We start from the raw sequence: 19,744 nt of genomic DNA, 5'->3' as shown, positions 1-19,744 counted from the left end.
TCCAAGGTATGTTTGCGTTCTTTCCGCCAAATCTTTCCCAATGTTTGGCCGTTGAATACAGCTTCCTACTCGAGAGCCGAGCATGCTTGATCGTGGCGTGATCATTGCTTTAGCATCGTCTCTCTCCACGATCGAGAAAATCTCATGCCAGATGTTCAGGCAACCTCTGATCCTTACCGTAAAAAATATAGTTTGGTACACGGCAGAGATGTCTGCAAACAAAGAGAGTCTGCCCGTTGAGTATAGTATCGCAAGTGTTTCAGTGCTTGTTAACATGCATACATTGTTTGAACCAAAGGTATGGGATAAAGTATTTCTATGATATCAAGAGTTGCTCTTTAGCTTCGGTCTCAAGTTTGAAGCCTTCACTTAGAGTCTGGTATAAAATCTTGGGTATTTCACACTGTTTCTCCTGGCTTCTTGAATTCCCGTCTATGCAGGACGACGCTTTGACGGCATGCACAGCGGCTATATTACATCAATCTATACATCTCCTGACAAGCTCGTTCGCGACAAACTCACTCACGGGCCACATATCCTGACATTCTGGAATGTTTCTCAAGCCATGGCGATGGCAACCAACCGCGCTAAAGTGGCACATCACTGCACAACTCCTGCATCAAGCTTTCTTTCGGGGATTAAGATCCAGTCATTGAGGCTACCTTCCATTGAATGCCGATCAGTACAAGGTATCGGGAACCTGACATGCAGAATAGTGACCAAAACAAGCTCACGGCGGGGTCGAACTTGCATACTCGGCAGTCGAATTTCCTTTTACGTGTCGGCTTGTACTTCTTCATTCTAATATAAATTAAACGATCCATCTACTAGCATAATCTCATCCTCGTTCAACAGCTGAGTACATTGTCTGGGTCTCACTATCATCTTCCAACACCTCCTCGACGTACACTTCGGAGAAATCATCCTTCCAATCATCATGAAATACCCACTCATCAGGGTTTCCATTCTTGGCCTCCTAGCCAGCTGTGGTGCTTCTATCTCTGTCTCTGCACCTACGGTCAACGGTGATACTACAGTAACGGAGCCAATCATCCTCAATTCCGCTGGCGTTCAGAAAGGATTCGTAGCACCAAAGCCAGGCAGCAGTGTTCCAAACTCCACTTCTGTTAAGCTCCTACCCCGAAGTAATATCCTTCGCAAGAGAGATGATTACTTCTGCACCGGGGTATGAAATCCCCTCCAGGTGGACACCGAAGCTATACTAACGTGAGACAAACAGGATGCGCCCGATGTTGATGACTGTAACGAAGTGATCAACACGGCTCTTGATGACAACGAGACCATTACTATTCCTGATAATCTCTGTTTCGAGATCAGCTACCAGACCTGTGTCGGCTACGTCTGCTCGACACCATGTGGTGGGTACACGTTTAGCACCACCTGGTTTGGCAATACGCTTTCCGACCTTTTGTCCCTTTGTGTGGATGATGGCCAAGGAGGGGAGATATACACCACTAGCGATGTTATCTACGAGGTCGGCTTTGTCACTGACGGGGAAGGATTCCCGCAGTACGAAGCTTGTTGAGGTGGGATTGTGATGGTATCTGAGTATTGTGGAGAAGGTAGATGTGAAAAAAGAGGATTGGAAAGTTCAATAATTTCTTGAAATTCAGGAAAAGCGTTTTCTTCCTTCTCAGTCATTTTCGGTCCCATTGATTTCGGCATGTTCAATGAATAATTTAATTGAAAGTCCGGCATGTGATGAGCATGTATTTTCACCTCAAGTTGTCGTCTCCGACAATGGCGAGAATCTTGGATGACAAAAGTTTACATTTAGTGCGATATTAAATGGAGAACATGCATATTTGTCCTACATGCCATTATGCGTTTGCATTAAACAACATTTAGCTAGTCAGAGCTATGCCCGCCCCAGCTAGTTGACAATAATACGTAATCTAATCATTTTACCGTTAGCCTGGATATCTTAGAACAACTAGAAGGAAACATACCTCATCTCCTCCCATGTGTTGCGCAACCGAGTTACAATGCGGTGATCCGTCGGTGATCTAATGTACACGAATCAGAACTAGGTACATTTGGACGGGGAGGTTCTGAAATAGCTACCATGACGCAATCGGGACAAGTGTTCCACCAATCATCGCCTTTATTCCTAAGCTTATACCAATCGCAAGCTTGAATTGTCGCTGCATCATTATAGACATTCTACAGAGTTGTCAGTGCATATCTCCAGGCTTGAAACATCTTGACTTACACTGGCATCTGTTTGATCTACACAGATTGCATTGTAATGAAGATCTGCAAGTGTTCTGGTAGTAGTGTTAGAATTGACTGCAGCTATAAGACAAGAGGAGTTTGCTCACGTGGCAGTCAATGAAAAGATGCAAAAAAGAGTGGAGAATTGCATGTTGAGGATATTTGAGCGAGTGCATATGTTTTTTAAAGAATGTGGTTGAGGCCGAAGCAAATGAAGACAATGCTGAAAGATATTGACTTTATTTTTGATGAGAAGAGTCTTCTCCTATGGCGTTCGCAGCCTCTTTGTATCTTTGTATCATCCTGAATCTATACATAATCACGTGAAACACGAGTCAGTGCTAAGCGAAGAAAAGGGGAAGCGCCAAGACCCGAATAGAGCTGCATAATACTTTAAATTACAGACCCAGCCTCAACAGCCGTTAGATACTTTGAGTTGTGGAGAATCTCCTAAAGACTATGCTAGATACGGGTCACAGGGTGTCCCGACAGATTATCAAAAAGTCTGTTTGTATCCATCAGCATCAGACCCTATATCTCGAACACTCAGCCTCATTCTCTGGATCCACAGTCTCAACCGAAAGAGGTCAAATGTTGGTCTCAGACCACATCCTCTCCAACTAGTAATCTAAAGAATACTTAAAGTTCGGATGTGAAACATAAGCGAGAAAGTATATTCTCCCCTTTTGCTCGTCCCGAACCTCAGCCGCGTGATAAGCGAGGTACCACTTTCAGACATTATTCTGCATGAACTGATCATGCCTGAAAATATCTCAATCTGGAAAGTTCCAAGTGACTTCATTGACCCTTGAACAGAAAACGTGGGTTCGATACGAGATGAGGCTGTTGAGCTCAGGAGGAGAAGCGAACCCTGCACAGCTTCGGTACTATATTTGAACTTTCAGGAAATCGTCGCATGATATATCTCCTTGCCCGATTCAAGCAGACAAGAATGCAATAAGCTTATACGGTCGTAAGATAAAGATCTGTTACGAGAAGATTCATTTCCCGGATCGCTGGTATCATTTCTTTCCTATCCTCTTTAGACGAAATCAAGGTTACTTCCTTCTACACAGCCTGCCTTACCTTGGCATAATGTTTTCTGGCTTGTTTCATCAGAACAATTGGAGTGTGGAGACTTGCTGATAGAAGCATACCTCCTCAATGTTGTCCATGAAAATGATAAGTGCTATATAGGCACCATTTCTTCCCTATAAATTTCATTTCATCCCAGCTTTCAAATTGGTTCAACTCAGTCATTAACAACATTCACTCTTTCCCATCAAGATGTTTACTTCAACCGTTCTTTCTCTCTTTTCGGCTGCCAGCCTCGTCGCAGCCGCCGTTATCCCAGATCTCACGCTCGCTAGAAGAAACTTGACTGAAAACGAAGTCATTGTCTGGGGAAGTAATGGGCGAGTGGAAGTAATGAACAAGTCCGAATTCGCTCTCCTTGCCAGCGAGTCGAGCCAGTCGTTTAATCTCACCTCATCAACACCGGTTTTGTTAAACAACACTGCATTCAACCACTCGCTTTCGTCTCGCGCCTTATCTAGTCGATCATGTTCTTCAGACTCCTACTTTACGATGAACCCAGCCTCAACCTTTCTCAACTGGGATGTACCGATGTCCTCTGTTCTCCATGCCACCAGCCCAAGCACATCTGTCTCAGTCACCGAGGGCTACACAATCAGCAATACTATCCAGATTGGTGTCAGCTCTACCCTTACTATAGTTGAGTCGTTTTTGAGCACAACTTTCAGCATCAATGTATGTCAGGTTTTCTGTTCTCGTTTTGCCGTTGTCTTCAAAATGAGATCTTCAGAACTCCGGGATTACCTATGAGAAAGACATGTTTCCATGCTCAGAAGACCTCTCCTCGACTACCGGGTATGTGTCAAAAGTGGATACTGATTTTCCTATAGTACTCTGAGTCTTGGTCTTCCTCATACTCTGCGGCGTACACGTTCGCGATTCCGGAAGGCAAATACGGCGTTGTGGTCAGCAATTCCATGACAACAAGACATAGTGGTTATGTTGATGTTGGGTGCATTGGATCAACTGAGAGGACATATTTTCAGGCAGATTCTTACAATAGCAAGGCTTACGGCGGTCTTTCTTGGGTTGATGGGACTATAAGCTTGTGCACGGGAGATACTTACCCTGTTCCAATGTGTTTGGGTGGAGGAACTCTTTCGTAAAGTAATAATGTTGGTAGAAGTTTCTCAAGAACAGCCCAACCCCGAGGCACAGGGTCATCATGTGGATAATACCATGCATTATCATATTATAAGTCTCTAGACCCAGAAGTTATACAGCTTCAACTTTCAATGCCTTCAGAACTCCAATGCAATCATCTGCAGTTTGTTTCAAGATTTCTCGAACTTCAAGGTCATGGCCTGACAACGGGAGCGTTTGCTGAGAAAGTTTTTGAGCCCTCGCCTTCTCGATATGCGCTGGTATTTGCTTCGTGAGTCTGTTCGTTCTTCTTCGCATTGGTGAACTTCGACGCATGTTTCGTGATCGCTCTTCCGTAGTCGGCATTTTACTTTTTGAAACGGCCTTCCCCGAAGCTCCGAGAACCTCCGACTCTAGCTGTTCCTTTGCAATTTCATTCTCAAGTTTGTTGACGCCAGCAGGGCTTGCCTTGAGTGCGTTCAACCCCTCTGCAAATTGTTCAAGCTCCATGAGTAAAGCCTCATTTCGACCAAGATCCAGAGGTAGGAGGTATTGCTTCGTAAAGTCCTCAACCACAAGAGCCATGTCTTGCCACGCTTTTCCATGACCCGAGAAGCCCCATCCGTTCTCGAAGAGCTTGTCGTCGGTGAAGGACCGATGAGCATACCGCCACAGGTAAGCATGAATCATATCGTGCAGGAGTCGCCCCAACAAAGTAACCTTCGAGGTGGTCAACGAATCTCCGATTTGAACGATAAGTTTGCCGCCCGGTGCCAGACCTCTGCAGCATGTATTGATTGGTAGCGATTTGCGTTCGAGTTTGGGTGTGACTCCGTATCTAAGACTTCGATTGAAGAAAATATCATCAAATAGGTGAAAGAATTTCTCCACAAGTTGTTCTGAAGCTACCTTCCCCGAAACCTCGTTGATGACCTTGCCGAATCGCTCGATACCGCTCATCTGAACCGATGTGATGCCATTAGAAAAAGTAGCGGCAGCTGTTACTCTTGAGATCAAGTCAGAGGAGCTTTGCTCATGCGCATGCAGCTGGCCCAGGTTTGTGTACGGCATTGTGCTACAGATGTCGTTGACGATAATGAAGCAAGGCAAAAGTTGAAGACAGCCTTTGTTGGTTTTGAGTGAACCTCAAGGCCGCCCGGGTGTATTGTGACTCTTTGAAGTAAGCGTCCGAGTCACAAAGGCGTTCCTTTAACACTAACTCCAAATGTCCCACTGCCATTCACTCGGATTAGCAAACGACATTGTGTCGCCAAAGTGAGGACCAGTAGAAGCTCGAATACAATAGAATATTGGTACGAGCGACCTCTGAAGGCGTTTTCTGTCATGTGCTTCGTAAAGATAAAAGTCTCTCTTGTGGATTGGTTCGCTCCACTAGATAAAATCAATCTCGTGCATAGTGGAGTAAAACGGAGATCAGAGATACTGGTCTGAATAAACTTCACCATTATCGGTTGCCTGTTTTCAGAAACAGCTTCAATCCAACTGTTTGATCTAGACATGCCTTCTCAATGTATTCGACGATCTCCGACCAGGGCCACCCGTGCCCAGGGTTCACCGGATCTGACTCAATATCTTTGTTCAAGCATGGCGGACACTGATAGATAATAATATAGGCATGAGCCATTTCGTGAAGTAGGGTTGCCATGTAGCCTTGCAATCCACCTTTCCGACTTTCGCCATTTACTCTCGAGTCTCGCGTATATAACACAATTTCTGCAAATCCCGGCCCAAGCCTTGGGTATGTTATGGCGAAGAACCCTGACCGAGTGTGAAGTATTCCACTACAACTTACTGTGCAGCGACTGGACAATTATCCGCCGAAGAACATGTCGTCGAAGACCTTTCCAATATGCCTGAGGTAGACTTGTGTAGCACCTCGTTGGTCACGAACCATGTCGTGGCAAAGTCGTTTTAGTTTGTCACAGAGGCTCGGATGACGATAATTGGAGTTCTTCGTGATGAACCTTGCGAGATCTCGGCGTGAATGACTACAAATTCGGATGCCGTTGGAGATGGGAAAGTGTTGACAAGGTCCGGAAGTCTTCCAGTTCCGGGCAGACGTAATCTTCGGGTGTAGTTGCGTTCGATACATTTAATTAGACTGGGACGTTGTCCGAGAAAATCAAGTCTTCTTGTCGACGGCGCTCGTAGCAGGTTTGCGGTCAAATAAACTCAGGATCGCGGACGAAATAATTATGGCCAAGCCACTCTCACGCATTTATATCAGCCTCCGATGTAGTGATTCAGAGACTTGTCTTATCAATTATCACAGATTCTCAACGAGGCACCTAAGGAGGACTTTAATATCTGTCAAAAGATACTCGTTCCTACCATTTAATGTGAAACTTAAGATGCACAAGCATCATCCAACTTCAGGAGCCTCCATTTACCTTTGATGAACCTCACTTCTCTCTTCGTGAAGCCCCACCTTCGTAGATCACAGATCTTCGGGTGGCCCCACTCATTCAGCTCATTAACCAACGCAAGCCGCCGCCCGAGGACCAAAGGCAGATTGATGAATGTTGGGTCCCGGACACATTCTTCTAATGCATAAGCAGCATCTTGCCATGCAATCCCGTGTTCTTGGCCCAGATCCTCGAACCTGTCTCGACAATCGGATCTGAAACATGTGTAGAAGTCGAGGAAGCAATGAAGCATTTCATGTAGTAGTGTGCTTAAACCTGCAAGTCTCCTATCTCGCGGGTTCTTCAAATGTGATGCATTATGAATTCGAATATTCCCGTAGACTCCTTTCGGTCGACCGTTGACCAATTTTCCGTGCGTGGATGCCACTCCATATGCATTCATCTTCTCGACATCTTTCCCAGTGAGTACAACTTTGCATCCAAGTTTGAGTATGCCACCGAAGAACATGAGATCGAAGAATTTGAAATAAGCTTCGAAGATGGCTCCCTCGCTATGGTTGCCTGCATTTCGGGTGTTGAAGACATTGTCGCTCCGGTAGCGAGAAATAGCTACTCGTTGTCTTTCGTGAAGAGTAGACCCTCTTCTCTTGGCGAAATCTATCACTGTCTTTGCAACTTCATGAGACGAGTGGCGGCCCCTACAATAAGTAGTTGTAGGATAATGACGATGATGACGATCGCGTTTAGCTGGCGTGGGTTGTGGAGAGGTCCTGCCACCTACGACTTTCCTCAGAGCTTTGAGCATATGGAATGAAGAGAGAGGACAACTTGAAGAATGATAGGCGCATATGAAAGAGGCTTACGGTAATGATATACCATTGGGAGAGAAGTAATTCTCAAGTGAGTGAAAAGCATTTCGGAACAGTCATCGGCGGAGGCTCAAACATGGAATACCCACCTCTTAACTTTTGCGATGATTCGAGAGCATCCAGTACAATCCCATGTAGCAAAAATGATGTTAATTGTTGCCGTGCGCGCACATGAGTCAGATGATAACTTATTGATGAGTGCAACGATAGGTAGATTTACTTTTGCATCATAAACCGCACCTGTCAAACATCAATGCTGTACCCATATCTGCAACTCCAGAAGAACCAGTTACTCGAAGGCAAATGGTAGAAATGTTCTGGAACATTAAAATGGACGAAGAGAACGTTCATCTTGCATGGAAGTGACTTGCAATAATCCAAAGTCTTTAGATACTTGAGGGATATTATCTCATTTCGTAGAGTCCATCGTAGTGGGTACGTTCTATAGACTGGTACAGTCATCATCATGACCGCTTGTCATATTTTCTCAATGCAACTCCATCTTCAGATCCATCCTTTGTCCTGACTCAATTTGACAATCTCTTGTGCAAAGACCTCCCTTTCTTCATCTCCTGTAGGCACATCCACTTCCCACAAGTCCTTGACAATACTCCACAAAGCGACTTCTTGACCGCTTGCAATCGTCAGCCGAAGCGAACATTTCTCAAAATCAGCATCAGACTCCGGTGTGAAAGGCCATTCGTCGTCGTAGCCGCAAGGGTCTTCACAACAGTCTTGACAGCCGCAGGTATCCTCGTGTTCTTGCTTCCAAGGATCGATTTCCATTCGCTGTGACTCAGCTACCGCTTGATCGATAGACTTGAAGAAGGTAAGAAGCTTCGTACGCTCAGGCTCTGGTATGAGTACTAGAATTGACTCCAGTTGTTCTTCGATTGATAGTTTGAAATATTCTTCCTTGCTGATATTGTAAGCCAACCATGGCTCTTTGGGGATGCCGTTTGATGACATTTTCTTGAGATTGTACAGGTCAAAGTCGGATGTGGGATGTGATAGCGTCTACCAACTTCTGTGAAAAATATCTGAACCTCTGTAGAGTTGAAACTGTTTATACCCGAGTTAAAATAGATATGTTAATCATTTGATGTGAGCAGACACTCAATCACAGTAAAGTCAACGCTTCTGATTCATCATCTTTGCTTGAGGACCTAGATATGCGTGATACACTTCTTCAGCTAAGATTGTCACCGTTTTCGTCGTCTTTTTTATTGGCCTCCTTGCTTTCAAGATTTCGGAATTGTTACATGCCCTTAGGCTACCCCCGTCTGCGCACCTTGAAAATCAAAAACTATGATACAAACTGATCAACATCACCTCTCATTCGTCAACCAATATGTGTGTAGTCTTAACTCTTGATTTCACATGCAGACATCGCAGTACGACGCTGGCCAAGGTCGATAGAGCTAAGCGAGCCGAAACGCTGCCCCGCACTTTGCCCCTTACTCCACCCTTGATTCAACAGAGATATAAAAATCGCATGGACAATGACTATACTGTGATACGGCATGAAAACTTCTAAGTGAAAAGAGTCTTTTGAGCTTTTAGATTCACGACTTACCATTATTGCATGTGATGCGATTTCTTCAGATTGAGACCTTTAAACTCCACGTAGATCAAAAAGGATGCCTGAGACACAAGCCATCTGGTGGTTCCTCTTTTGACAATTGTCCCATTTGACTAGTACACGACTCTCTTTGGGATGGAAGAATGTAACGGAATGTTTGTCTCCAGCTTCGTCTCTCTAATTACACCTTCCAAATCAAGTCTGAGGGCCGTTGTAAGGCCCCACCCCCACTCTTGTGCTTGACAATCGATACATTGGCTGCGCATCGCACTTTCTTCCAATTATATTCTTGGCATCGCTAGTCAAGCGACAGCTTACTTATCCAGCATTCAACCGCATATGACTCACCTGTCCAAATGCGAACAGATCATCATAGTACTACTTTCATCATAACATCACTCTGGCGGCTATAAACAAGCCGCCCCTTCTATAAAGAGCCGGTGGTATCCCACATCCTCAACGCCCTTCTCAATCTCTATCCTCAATTCGAGAAGTCTTTCGAAAGGTTTTGTGCTGCAGTAAATCCGAGGCATCACGAAATCAAAAAGCTTCACTTCTTTCACTAGCCTCTTACTACTTCGATCATGGATTCTGAAACTGTACCACGAGCACAGTATCGACAACTTGGTCAAAGTGGTCTAAAGGTATCTCTCCCGATCCTGGGTGGAATGGGTATGGGAGACAAAAGGTACGCGCCTTGGGTTCTTGAGGAAGAAGAGGCTTTACCTATTCTCAAGGCAGCATATGATTGAGGGTTGAACACCTGGGATACTTCCTGTTCATACAGCAACGGTGTCTCCGAAGAGATTTTCGGCAAAGCGATTCGCGAGTACAATATCCCACGACACAAACTGATCATCTTGACAAAATGCTACAATCCCGCACGCGAAAGCAATACTCCCGAGCTACTAGCGCTGAACAAGAAGGAATTAGAAGTTCATCCTGATTATGTCAATCAATTTGGATTATCTCGGCAAGGAATTTTCAATTCCGTTAATGCATCCCTCCGACGACTGCAGTTAGACTATATCGACTTGCTTCAGATCCATCGTTACGATCCCGAGACTCCCATTGAGGAGACCATGAAAGCACTGCATGATCTGGTCCAGATGGGCAAAGTCCGGTACATCGGCGCGAGCTCCATGTGGGCCTACCAGTTTGCTATGATGCAATTCTGTGCCGAAAAACACGGCTGGACCAAATTTATTTCCATGCAGAACAATTACAGCCTTCTCTATCGCGAGGAAGAGCGCGAGATGAACAAGTTCTGTGATGAAACTGGCGTGGGGCTGATTCCCTGGGGACCGCTGAATACGGGTCGATTGGCGCGTCCATCCAGAGATCAGACAACAGCTCGGGCAAAGAATCAGAAAGTGACGACGCATGATGCTGCTATCATTGACCGAGTGGAGGAGATAGCGGGAAAGAAAGATTGCAAAATGAGTCAGGTTGCTCTTGCATGGATAAATGAGAGGGTTGCAAGCCCCATCAGTAGCTTCAGCAGCGTAGCAAGGATGGATGAAGCTCTTGCTGCCAATCAGATTGTGCTAACAGAAGATGAGGAGAAGTATCTTGAGGAGTTGTATGAGCCACGGCCTATCAAAGGCCATTCGAATTGGAAGGGCAGGCTGGCATACAGGAAGTAGAGAGAGCCTTCTGAAGAATGAGAGAAAGGAAAGTTGGCGACGAGTAGGTTGAGGCCTCAAGGGAATGAAAGGTAGAGTTGAGAAGTTAATTATTTATTTCATTGTCAAGAATGAGACTGCGATGATCTTCAGGTTCCAATCCAATCCTGCCTTCCGAAGCCCCCAACTCTTTCCTTGCTCTTCCTGCCTTGGTCCAAGAGTAAATCAGCCCCCACTTTGTTGGCAGATCATCTTTTTTAAAAAAAAAAAAAGCTTATAATGAAATTATCGAATGTTTCTTTAATGATGCAAAACCATTGCTGCGTTTACGTTCGGAGTGTTAGCCGTTGTATTGAGCTCTTTTCGTCTCATTAAAGAGTTTCAGCTCGGCCGGCTCTCTAAGAGTATTTTATTATATATCGACTTGGCTGAAGACAATCTTTCTATCCACAGTTCTGGAGTTTTACAGTGATTGACTCACTCATGGCTAATCCTGTCCTGGACTTCCTGGAAAAGTATCAAGAACATCAGATAATATGTTCTCGAATGCTTCGCAAAGTAAAAGTTAAAAAGGGCCTTTGTATTTTTGATCTATTCTTTGGGAATGCCGCCTTACTAGTTGGTTTACCCAAGTTATATTTTAAGAAGTTGTCATCTTTGACTAGTGAATGCTAGCCTTCGTCCGAGAGACAACTTCATGTGATGATTTAGTCAATAAACACAAGTTCATTGAGCTGCATAAAAACTACAAACCAGTGTAGCTCAACTCAAACTAGAAAGACGTCGCTGGTGCCGCGCAGTACATGCGATAAATTCCCCAACTCTATTTCACCCCCGCTTCCTCCACAATGCATCAGAACCTCCTAGATCCAGCCAGCCTTAATAGAAGCCTTGGCCAATCTTTCGACCAACTGCACCATTTCTTCATCAGACCATTCCGATAAGTGGATATCTGCATCATCCTTTCCGCCGAAGCCGGCATCACGAAGCAATTCCTCGACTTCTTCAAGAGGAACAACTTGACCGCTTGGAGTTGTGAGAGTCGAATTTCTGATTTCCGAGGTTTCCTCGTCAGACATTCCCTCTCTGATGTCACATTCCTTGTGTAAGTCCGTCATTGATCTCAACAAGGGGACAAATCTGATTCCATCAGATGTCAACTTAGACAAATTCCCTAAGGCCCTCTTGACTTCGAACCTCGGCGACGTTGGGAAGGAGAGTTGTGCGCTGAAACCTGGAAGCATGAAGCCAGCATTCGAGCATACCACGGCAAGGTCATACATCTCCCTGAATTTGGGAGCGCCATAAGGTAATCTTGGCTTGATTGCTCGAATCTTCTCCACTTTGTCGTCAAGCATTCTAAGTTCGATCGCTTGCTTTACGTCGATCAATGATACCCTTTCTTTGGATTCAATTTGAAAGAGAAGTCTATCGGGATCCGATGTAATCCGCTCCGAGCTCATGAGGTTAAGAACGGATTGCGAAAAGTTCTCTGCTGTGGTTGTGTCTGGGAGACTGCTTGAAAGTGAAGTCGCTGCCATCTTGTCGCCAACGTGGGTAAAGACAAACATAAGCCCTCCTGTAGCGAACTCAAGGATCATTCCTCTGTTTTCATTATCCCCTTCGCGGGTAATGTTGCTGGTTGACTTTGTAATACCTCTCACTTCCACTCTCTCACCGGCTCCTTGGAACTCTCTGGCTAATCTTAGAAGATCAATCATCACGACAACTGACTCCGATCTACTGGCAGTATTGTTGGTTGACTCCATGTTGTTTTGGGATATCTGCTGTAGTTGAAGGTTTGTAAGAGGTTTGGAGATGTTTGAGTTTAGATAATTCTTGTCAGCGCGGGAACAGAAGCCGAGTTTATATAATACTTTATGAAACCGCATGACTTGGTTCTGAGAGAGTGTGGGAATGGTTTGCACATTTTGGAATCACGGTTCTCAGCAGATTACTGTCCTCATGGGCTATAATCATAACTACCATTCCCGGCAATATTCAGCAGGCGTCTGTCAAAGTATAGAGTCAACGATATGGTCGCTTGGTTTGTTTAAGATAATAGACTGTTTACGAAGAGGAAAGAGCTCGTATGGAAGCTCTGCTCTTATTTGCATTGTGGATCACGCTAAAAGTAAGCACAATAAGTATACGAATGAGCAGAGGAATGTAGAACTCCATTATAATATCAAAAAGATGCATCCACATCGCACTGAGATGGCAAAACTATGCCCCATGCCCGTTTAATTCCAGACATCCAAACTCCAAATCCAACACCGCCCTCGCTCCCAAATCTTCCCAACCCCAGCCAAACGCCGACCCATATTGTACAACCCCTCCGCTCACTTCCTTACTCTCCTCCACCCATCCTAACACCCCCCGACCTCATAATCCTGACACTCATAACACCTCGCATTCTCATGCCTACACCCCATACAAACCCCCCTCTCGCCCTCATAATCGATCCTATTCGTAGTCTGGCACTACCCAACATCAGTCTCTATCCACTTCTCCATTTTCGACCTCCGCTCTTCAAATGCACGAACTATAAATAGCATAAAACCCAAACATACCTTGCAACAAAGCCACTCCCAGCCGCCCTTCTTAAAATGCGCCGTAACCACGTGACTAGAACTGATTTTCTCCGCGACGGCTTGCACCATATCTTCTCCGCGTACGATGGATGACTTGGATTTAAACTTATGTTTTGATTTCGGCTTCGACATAATTTTCGTGTTGTGATAAATGTTATAAAGTATCGAAATGCATGGACGATGCGCCGTGAATCATTAATACAAAGACTGAATCACCAGTACAAAGGAAACAGAGAATACTTTATGAATGTCTAAAGGGCGAAGGAAACGAGTCACGAGCAACAACCTCTTTGTTGTACTGCGCAGCTGTGCTGTCATGAATCATTCTCTCTCACTCACCGGGAACCCGAGCCTCAGCACAGCCCCACGTGAGGCTGCCCAACGCCGCATCGTGACTTGGCCAATCACGCGCTTACTCTCGGGGCGCGCCGGTATCTTCACATGCTCAAATATTATATTATTTATATACGTATATATATACGAAAAGAAAAGAAATCATCATTAAGCAGCAAAAGAAATCTTCTCAGCAACTTGGTCGTCCTCGCGAGCACGATGTCGTTTTCGCAATCCGAACCATTTCAAACTCGTACTCGAATCAACAGAAGGTGTTTCTTGGTCCTTCTGAGTTGACTTGCTTGTCGAACTCTGCGTAGAGCGCATCCTTTCTCGTCGGTCTGCGATTTTCGAGAAGGAGTCGATGATGCTTTCGAGGCTTAGAGCTAGCGCATAGGTCCCGAGGACGAAGATCACGACTAGAATCGCGAAGGTAGTTGTGTTGGCGTTCTCCATGAATTTTAAGTATTGGGCGGAAAAGAGAGCCTGTGGCGTATTATTAGCATGTGCTTGTTATTGGGAAAGGGGAGTTTACGGTAACGAAGCCAAGTGGCAGATATGCGATCGTGATGTATGTTAGTATTCGGATATTGTTGCCCTGCTTGATCGTTGTTTTGCTATCCCTCAATGCCGTTTGGCTGTCTTCGACGTTCGTCACTGTTGAGATCTAGGTTGTCAGTTTGGGAAGAAAATGAGGAACTGAACGCCTACTCCGTCTCGTAATCCAGTGACTTGTCGGATCTTCAGCTGCGTCCTAATCTGAACATCGGAAAGCATTCCAAATCTCTTCTCGAACTCTTCAATTACATTATTGTATGCCTCGAGCAGGTCAACATGCTGCTGCCCCGCTTCCTGAGATGTTTTGTTAGGGCTAAGAACCGTTGGTTTAGATCTCCGACTTACCTGTTTGATCGTGCGCTCCATGGATTCTCTTCCCTTTTGAATCTGTGCCAATGAGGCAGACAATCGGTCATCGAAAACACGTAGAGCTTCAAGACCCCAGAGCATCTTCTTCAACTTGTCCACAGCTTCGGTCGTGCCCCATTCCAATCCTTCAAGAAGGACTCTCTCCTACATTTCATTCAGTCACATATCTAGCGCAGACACTGGAGAACTTACCCCGAGACCCACAATTCCGTCCAAGCTTGTCAATATGGTATCGTATTCTGTTGCGAGCTTTTCACACAAATGACCAAGTAAAATCAAGAAGGCCAGACACCTAGCGCACACTTGCTGATGTATGAATTGTCCAAGAACAGGTAGTACAGACTTCACAGATGCCGACATGGCTTCGGCATCTGTCAAAGAGGACCAGATCGAACAAATCCACAGATGTCCGGAAGGATCTCCAGTAATGACCAGTGACGAAGAACGTTCCTCTACTACGTCTGTGGTATTACGAGACTCAAAGTTTTTCCTTTGCTTCTTTTTCATACCTAGTTGGGCAATACTGAGAGGTGGAAAGTCTCCGTTGCTCCGATTTTCTCTGAACCTTTCAATATGCTCTTTGGACAAACTCGTCGGGCGAATGCTCCAACTGATAAATGTCAGCAGTGAAACCAATGACTAATCGAAAAATTGCGAAACTCGCTATCTGAGAGGAGCGAGGAGAGATGATGAGTAGGGAGATACTGACTGAGTAACAGTAATGCTCGTTGTCCACATAACCGCTTCTCGATGTTCAGAGAAAATTGAAGTTGATCCAAAATAATTATCGAACGTATCCAACGCATCTGGATGCCAGACGTAGATGAAAGATCTGACAAGTGAAGGTGTGCACTTCTCAGCGAAGCTATACAATCCAATCAGCGAATGTCTGGGAAGCATCACGTGCCTGGAGATGCTTACAGAATGCGATGCTTTGCGCCCAGATCCACCAACTACTTTGATTAGCCTGCAACCCGAACAACTTATTTGAGACTACGTACGCTGTCATTCAGTCTGTCAAACAGCTCCTTTTGGTACACTTCCAATTCATTGGGACCGTAAACCGTAGAAGCTTGCTTACGCCTGCTTGAGCGAGTCCGAGAAATAGTAGCGGTCTCCCTGATCGCATTGGCAATGCTCGGAGCGTTACCCAGGGAATCTTTGATGGATGTGACTTTGGATTCAAATGCGAATTGATCCGTCAGTCGGATGTCGAAGAGACTCAAGAATTGTACATCCTCGGGATGAACCTTTTGGGTTATGTTTGCTGTAGTGTAAGTCGTGTAGAATAAATGGTCCGATGCATTGATATGAGAGTGTTCTCGAGCGACGAGATACCTCCTTAGGTCTCTTCGAAGAGGCACGTCTTTGGTTTGTTTGACACGATAGAATTCGGGTGTATCGGTCAACGAATGAACCCACCAAGACTGAATTAGGTTAGAAGAAGTACTGAGCCTTGATTTTGGTTCACTCACAGGATGAAACACACGAGCCGGTTTGTAAGTCATCCAATCAAATACTTTGATCGAAAGATTGGCCCCAACCTCTTCCTGGACCAATAGTTGTCTTAATTGTTGCATTTGTTCTCGACTTGACTCCATTTGATGCTGTTTCATCTGCACGAGAATGTCACGAATCGAATCGTTCGCTGATGTCTCATCAGGTGGACCGGTTGGGCTTACTTCCACAGGCGTCGCTAGTATGTCATGTAGCGATTCGCTCAGTTCCTCCGCAGCAGCTTCAGAAATCGCACATTTCATCTTGCCTGTGAATAATTAGATGCAAGAAAAAGGACATCCTCTTCTCCACATTTCAAATAAAGAGCAGGACTTACCTTCCATTCTTAAGTCAATCAAAGTTGCAGTAATGACGCTCCCAGGCTCCTGATTCCACCATGATCCAACCATGTTGCTATCAGCATAATCCCAAGAGGCCATGAACGTGAAGTCAGACATCATGAACTCAAACAATCTGTTCCTGGCAGCTATGATGTTGGCATCATCCGTGATTCTGAGAAAGCTTTGATGATTAGTTGAAAGTAGTTCCCAAGGACCGTTAGAGGTGATTCTGGAAGTCTTCCACGATGCCGGTCCAGGGTTGAATTTCGTAGTACGTTTCCTTTCCGCCAACCATCTCCTGGTTTGAAGTGCCCTTGATGCAGCAAGACTCGATGTAAACTGCGTCGGTATGGCATCCAAGCCCAGCTCCTCTCCAAGCAAGATGACTCGATGAAGCTCCTCGTGCTCGATAGAGTATGCCTCGATTTGACTTGTCTTCAAACGAGAGACGTATTTCTCAAACTTTTGCTGCGTCTTGAGAACTTCATGAGAGTCAAGTCCAGAAGCATTGAAACCGTCTGCTACTTCTCCCTCGGAGTTTGCTTGAAAATTTTCGCTGCATATGAGATAGAAGCAGCTGAGATGAAACCATTGCAGAACATCGTTCTTAGGCGTCGGTTCCTTGTCACGCGAAGCGCGTTTCTGAACGACATCAAAAGCTCGGAGCAATTTGGGAAGGAGTACCGTCGACTTGAAATCATCATCGATAGCTTGTGGGCAGTGTTTGATGACATACCAGACAGCAAGGGTGGCGTAGCATGCTTGGTTGTACGATTGGTCGTGGGTCACCGAGACTCTGTCTCTCTCACACTGTGCGAGTCGCTCAGATGGATGAGTCTCCGTGTCCTTAGGAGGTTCCTGGCTTCCAAGAGCTAGAAGCAACTTGCTTGGCTTTATTTCCGTGTTAATCAACCAAGCCAGACTGGCGCGGGTGAAATTGCGTAGCTTTCCCAAATAAGCTGTTCGTATTGCGTCTAGTGTTTGGAATCTTTCCAAAAGATCTGGCTCAAAATGACGTGTTGCAATATGATTATACACCTTGACGAGCACTCTGATCTGGAAACTGGACCATCGTTAAAACAATTTCCTGATGGCGAGGATATACCTTACAAAGCACTCTGCACGTCAACATGCTGGGAACTTATGACGTTGTCAACGAGAGCTATTTCCAGAACCTGCCGGCTCTGAGTTTCGCGATGTTGGGAAGACTTGTCAGAAAATGGAATAGCAGCAACAGAGATTATCTGCTCGATTGTACGTCCGATAACACATATTTCTACAGCTTTAATCCAGATAAATTAGCATGATTATAATGATAGAAGAGTGGTAGGAGTTCTTGGAGCTTGGGAAGGGCGAGGTTCGCGCATGCGCATTTCGCGCATTTCGCGCATTTCGCTCGTTTCGCGCAACTCGCGCGGATTGCTTTGAAGTTGGCGCCATGTCCAGTCCAACCTTCTGCCTCAAGATATCCACGTAAATACGCAAAACGAGTATGGAACAAGCTTACCTTCATACGCTTCGTAATTTGTTGAGCAACACGCAGTCCAAAGGCGATCCGTCATGTTAACGGAGGTGTTCGAGATTCCTAGATGATCCTCGATCTCGGAAAAATATCCTGAAATACATGACTCTTCTTCATCATCAACATGCTTTAAAGCATACGTCGAAACAATAAAGACTGGTTCATTGTCTAAAAGTTCGATTTTATGGTGTGAAGTCAGATCAATCTCGTGCCCATCGACTTCTTCCACATCCAAATGAGTCGCTGAAGGTGCTAGATTTTGAGAAACGCCATTGATGAAGAGGCGCATTTCCAAACGTTTCTGATATCGACCGCTGAGACAGCTGAGCTTGTGGTCACCATGGTGGTCTGAGGTTGACGTGAAAGTATCTCTATTTGGAGGCCCACCATTGGAGCATGGGCATCCGAATTGAACAATTCCTCCAGCTCTCAACGTAATCGTGTGCTTTTGAGCATCAGCTGAGTCGTAGTCACTGAGTGAGGTTCCATGGCCCCACTGAAGACGCAGAATTTGAAAAATCGTTCCAGAACGGATGAATGAGATCTGTTCCAAAGTTCCGCCGCTCCCATCCCAGATGTCGGTCTTCTTTTTGAGTTCGTACTGCGAATAAGGCCACTTCAGGTTAATCCAGCCTTGAACCCGTCGTTCTCCCAGCTCCAGGTCAGTATTCAATTCTGCGGGCTGAAGTCTCGTTCCGAGAGTCCCTTTACTTCCACTGTCGTCTCGTCTTTGAGCCCTAGCCAAAATCGCATCAGCGGTGTTAGGGAACTGGCCCCTCAGGAACACGAGACCGCATGTCTCATCTGGAGCTGTCAATTGTAAGAGCTCGTGCCAGTCTGTCAATGATGCCGTATAGCCATCAGCTCCAAAATCGCTCGACTTTGCCGGACACGACACTTCACTCGTCGTAAAGCATTGGGCTATTTCGATGTCAGAAGCTGGGTTGGTAAGGCTGCAGCCTCAACTCACATTTGTGGAGATCCGCAAGCCAGTCCAAGTCCCTGAAGGTGCTATCAGCTGAGTCCGAGGCCATGGCCCATTCTCAGGACATCTCAGTGAGCCATAAGAGAAGGATTTATCACCCGCTGTCACGGTAGGGAAAATCGTGCGGAGCATCATTGTCGAGGTCTGAGCTGGGCTGTTAAATGAGGTGGTGGTGGAAGTCGTATGCTAGGCAAATCAGGCATCGAGGCTGCGGGCCGTCAGCTCATCATCTTGGCATCTTTTGCCGCTGTGATAGGCTTCACTAGCCTGCTAATGCACGTCTCACATCGCCCCTACTGTGCCGCATCCGCTGTGCGCCTCCACAAGGCTCCCGTTATGCTGTCGATCCTGATCATCTGTCGACGGAGAGGGCTGCAGCTTGATGAAAAGGTGTGGCAAAGATGACGGAAGAATCCTTCTAGAGTGTTGCATCAATTACATCGACATATTAACGTTATGAGAGGTAGGATCCGAGGATCGAAGAGTGAAAGAGATAGAGAGGAAGCTTCGAGGGAGGAGATTTAGTGCCCGCTAACCTTAGCGCGTTTCTCCGCCCTCTCAGGTTCTCGGTCCTTCCCGTTCCCAAACTGTCTGCTACTACATCGCAAAGTGTTTTGTTTATTATTCAATTTGAATGCGTTAGTCCGCTCATGATGTGCTTCTCAGGGC

General features: G+C 45.7%; 13 protein-coding genes across 13 annotated transcripts; 4 read left to right on the top strand and 9 right to left on the bottom strand.

Annotated features, from left to right (window-relative positions):
• The first annotated feature begins 607 nt into the window (after positions 1 to 607).
• Positions 608 to 1,811, top strand: LY89DRAFT_353890 (uncharacterized protein). The gene is made up of 2 exons (XM_018206951.1): positions 608 to 1,186; positions 1,241 to 1,811. Exons 1-2 carry the CDS (start codon positions 938 to 940, stop codon positions 1,544 to 1,546), a joined length of 555 nt encoding a protein of 184 aa, XP_018062231.1. The 5' UTR covers positions 608 to 937; the 3' UTR covers positions 1,547 to 1,811.
• A 54-nt stretch (positions 1,812 to 1,865) lies between these two features.
• LY89DRAFT_742636 (uncharacterized protein) lies at positions 1,866 to 2,386 on the bottom strand (the record flags this gene model as incomplete). Its single annotated transcript, XM_018220850.1, has 5 exons — positions 1,866 to 1,916; positions 1,971 to 2,027; positions 2,086 to 2,184; positions 2,234 to 2,288; positions 2,343 to 2,386. 5 exons carry the CDS (start codon positions 2,384 to 2,386, stop codon positions 1,866 to 1,868), a joined length of 306 nt encoding a protein of 101 aa, XP_018062230.1.
• Positions 2,387 to 3,522: 1,136 nt separating this feature from the next.
• On the top strand, positions 3,523 to 4,436 carry LY89DRAFT_702272 (uncharacterized protein; the record flags this gene model as incomplete). The annotated part of the gene is made up of 2 exons (XM_018217244.1): positions 3,523 to 4,005; positions 4,161 to 4,436. 2 exons carry the CDS (start codon positions 3,523 to 3,525, stop codon positions 4,434 to 4,436), a joined length of 759 nt encoding a protein of 252 aa, XP_018062229.1.
• Positions 4,437 to 4,545: 109 nt separating this feature from the next.
• Positions 4,546 to 5,484, bottom strand: LY89DRAFT_742634 (uncharacterized protein; the record flags this gene model as incomplete). Its single annotated transcript, XM_018220849.1, has 1 exon — positions 4,546 to 5,484. The coding sequence occupies one exon, from the start codon at positions 5,482 to 5,484 to the stop codon at positions 4,546 to 4,548; it is 939 nt and encodes a 312-aa protein (XP_018062228.1).
• Positions 5,485 to 5,878: 394 nt separating this feature from the next.
• Positions 5,879 to 6,328, bottom strand: LY89DRAFT_677640 (uncharacterized protein; the record flags this gene model as incomplete). The annotated part of the gene is made up of 3 exons (XM_018213693.1): positions 5,879 to 6,192; positions 6,227 to 6,287; positions 6,326 to 6,328. 3 exons carry the CDS (start codon positions 6,326 to 6,328, stop codon positions 5,879 to 5,881), a joined length of 378 nt encoding a protein of 125 aa, XP_018062227.1.
• Positions 6,329 to 6,780: 452 nt separating this feature from the next.
• LY89DRAFT_677639 (uncharacterized protein) lies at positions 6,781 to 7,605 on the bottom strand (the record flags this gene model as incomplete). Its single annotated transcript, XM_018213692.1, has 1 exon — positions 6,781 to 7,605. One exon carries the CDS (start codon positions 7,603 to 7,605, stop codon positions 6,781 to 6,783), a length of 825 nt encoding a protein of 274 aa, XP_018062226.1.
• A 568-nt stretch (positions 7,606 to 8,173) lies between these two features.
• LY89DRAFT_742632 (uncharacterized protein) lies at positions 8,174 to 8,638 on the bottom strand (the record flags this gene model as incomplete). Its single annotated transcript, XM_018220848.1, has 1 exon — positions 8,174 to 8,638. One exon carries the CDS (start codon positions 8,636 to 8,638, stop codon positions 8,174 to 8,176), a length of 465 nt encoding a protein of 154 aa, XP_018062225.1.
• Positions 8,639 to 9,835: 1,197 nt separating this feature from the next.
• Positions 9,836 to 10,974, top strand: LY89DRAFT_789525 (Aldo/keto reductase; the record flags this gene model as incomplete). Its single annotated transcript, XM_018223265.1, has 2 exons — positions 9,836 to 9,939; positions 10,039 to 10,974. 2 exons carry the CDS (start codon positions 9,836 to 9,838, stop codon positions 10,895 to 10,897), a joined length of 963 nt encoding a protein of 320 aa, XP_018062224.1. The 3' UTR covers positions 10,898 to 10,974.
• A 686-nt stretch (positions 10,975 to 11,660) lies between these two features.
• LY89DRAFT_765924 (uncharacterized protein) lies at positions 11,661 to 12,736 on the bottom strand. The gene has a single exon (XM_018221699.1). The coding sequence runs from the start codon at positions 12,643 to 12,645 to the stop codon at positions 11,740 to 11,742; it is 906 nt and encodes a 301-aa protein (XP_018062223.1). The 5' UTR covers positions 12,646 to 12,736; the 3' UTR covers positions 11,661 to 11,739.
• A 365-nt stretch (positions 12,737 to 13,101) lies between these two features.
• Positions 13,102 to 13,762, top strand: LY89DRAFT_691545 (uncharacterized protein; the record flags this gene model as incomplete). Its single annotated transcript, XM_018216353.1, has 2 exons — positions 13,102 to 13,359; positions 13,450 to 13,762. The coding sequence occupies 2 exons, from the start codon at positions 13,105 to 13,107 to the stop codon at positions 13,561 to 13,563; spliced, it is 369 nt and encodes a 122-aa protein (XP_018062222.1). The 3' UTR covers positions 13,564 to 13,762.
• Positions 13,763 to 13,909: 147 nt separating this feature from the next.
• LY89DRAFT_630924 (uncharacterized protein) lies at positions 13,910 to 14,631 on the bottom strand. Its single transcript, XM_018211253.1, has 2 exons — positions 14,339 to 14,631; positions 13,910 to 14,289 (listed from the first exon to the last, which is right to left on the bottom strand). The coding sequence occupies exon 2, from the start codon at positions 14,257 to 14,259 to the stop codon at positions 13,972 to 13,974; it is 288 nt and encodes a 95-aa protein (XP_018062221.1). The 5' UTR covers positions 14,260 to 14,289; positions 14,339 to 14,631; the 3' UTR covers positions 13,910 to 13,971.
• LY89DRAFT_353854 (uncharacterized protein) lies at positions 14,369 to 15,370 on the bottom strand. The gene is made up of 3 exons (XM_018206950.1): positions 14,923 to 15,370; positions 14,707 to 14,874; positions 14,369 to 14,655 (listed from the first exon to the last, which is right to left on the bottom strand). Exons 1-3 carry the CDS (start codon positions 15,235 to 15,237, stop codon positions 14,479 to 14,481), a joined length of 660 nt encoding a protein of 219 aa, XP_018062220.1. The 5' UTR covers positions 15,238 to 15,370; the 3' UTR covers positions 14,369 to 14,478.
• Positions 15,371 to 16,505: 1,135 nt separating this feature from the next.
• Positions 16,506 to 19,124, bottom strand: LY89DRAFT_765921 (uncharacterized protein; the record flags this gene model as incomplete). Its single annotated transcript, XM_018221698.1, has 4 exons — positions 16,506 to 17,631; positions 17,679 to 17,850; positions 18,076 to 19,011; positions 19,061 to 19,124. The coding sequence occupies 4 exons, from the start codon at positions 19,122 to 19,124 to the stop codon at positions 16,506 to 16,508; spliced, it is 2,298 nt and encodes a 765-aa protein (XP_018062219.1).
• Positions 19,125 to 19,744: the final 620 nt, after the last annotated feature.

Source organism: Mollisia scopiformis, assembly GCF_001500285.1.
Source record: "Mollisia scopiformis unplaced genomic scaffold LY89scaffold_35, whole genome shotgun sequence".
In the NCBI taxonomy this organism is placed as follows: domain Eukaryota; kingdom Fungi; phylum Ascomycota; class Leotiomycetes; order Helotiales; family Mollisiaceae; genus Mollisia; species Mollisia scopiformis.
This window is presented reverse-complemented; position numbering and strand designations above follow the sequence as displayed.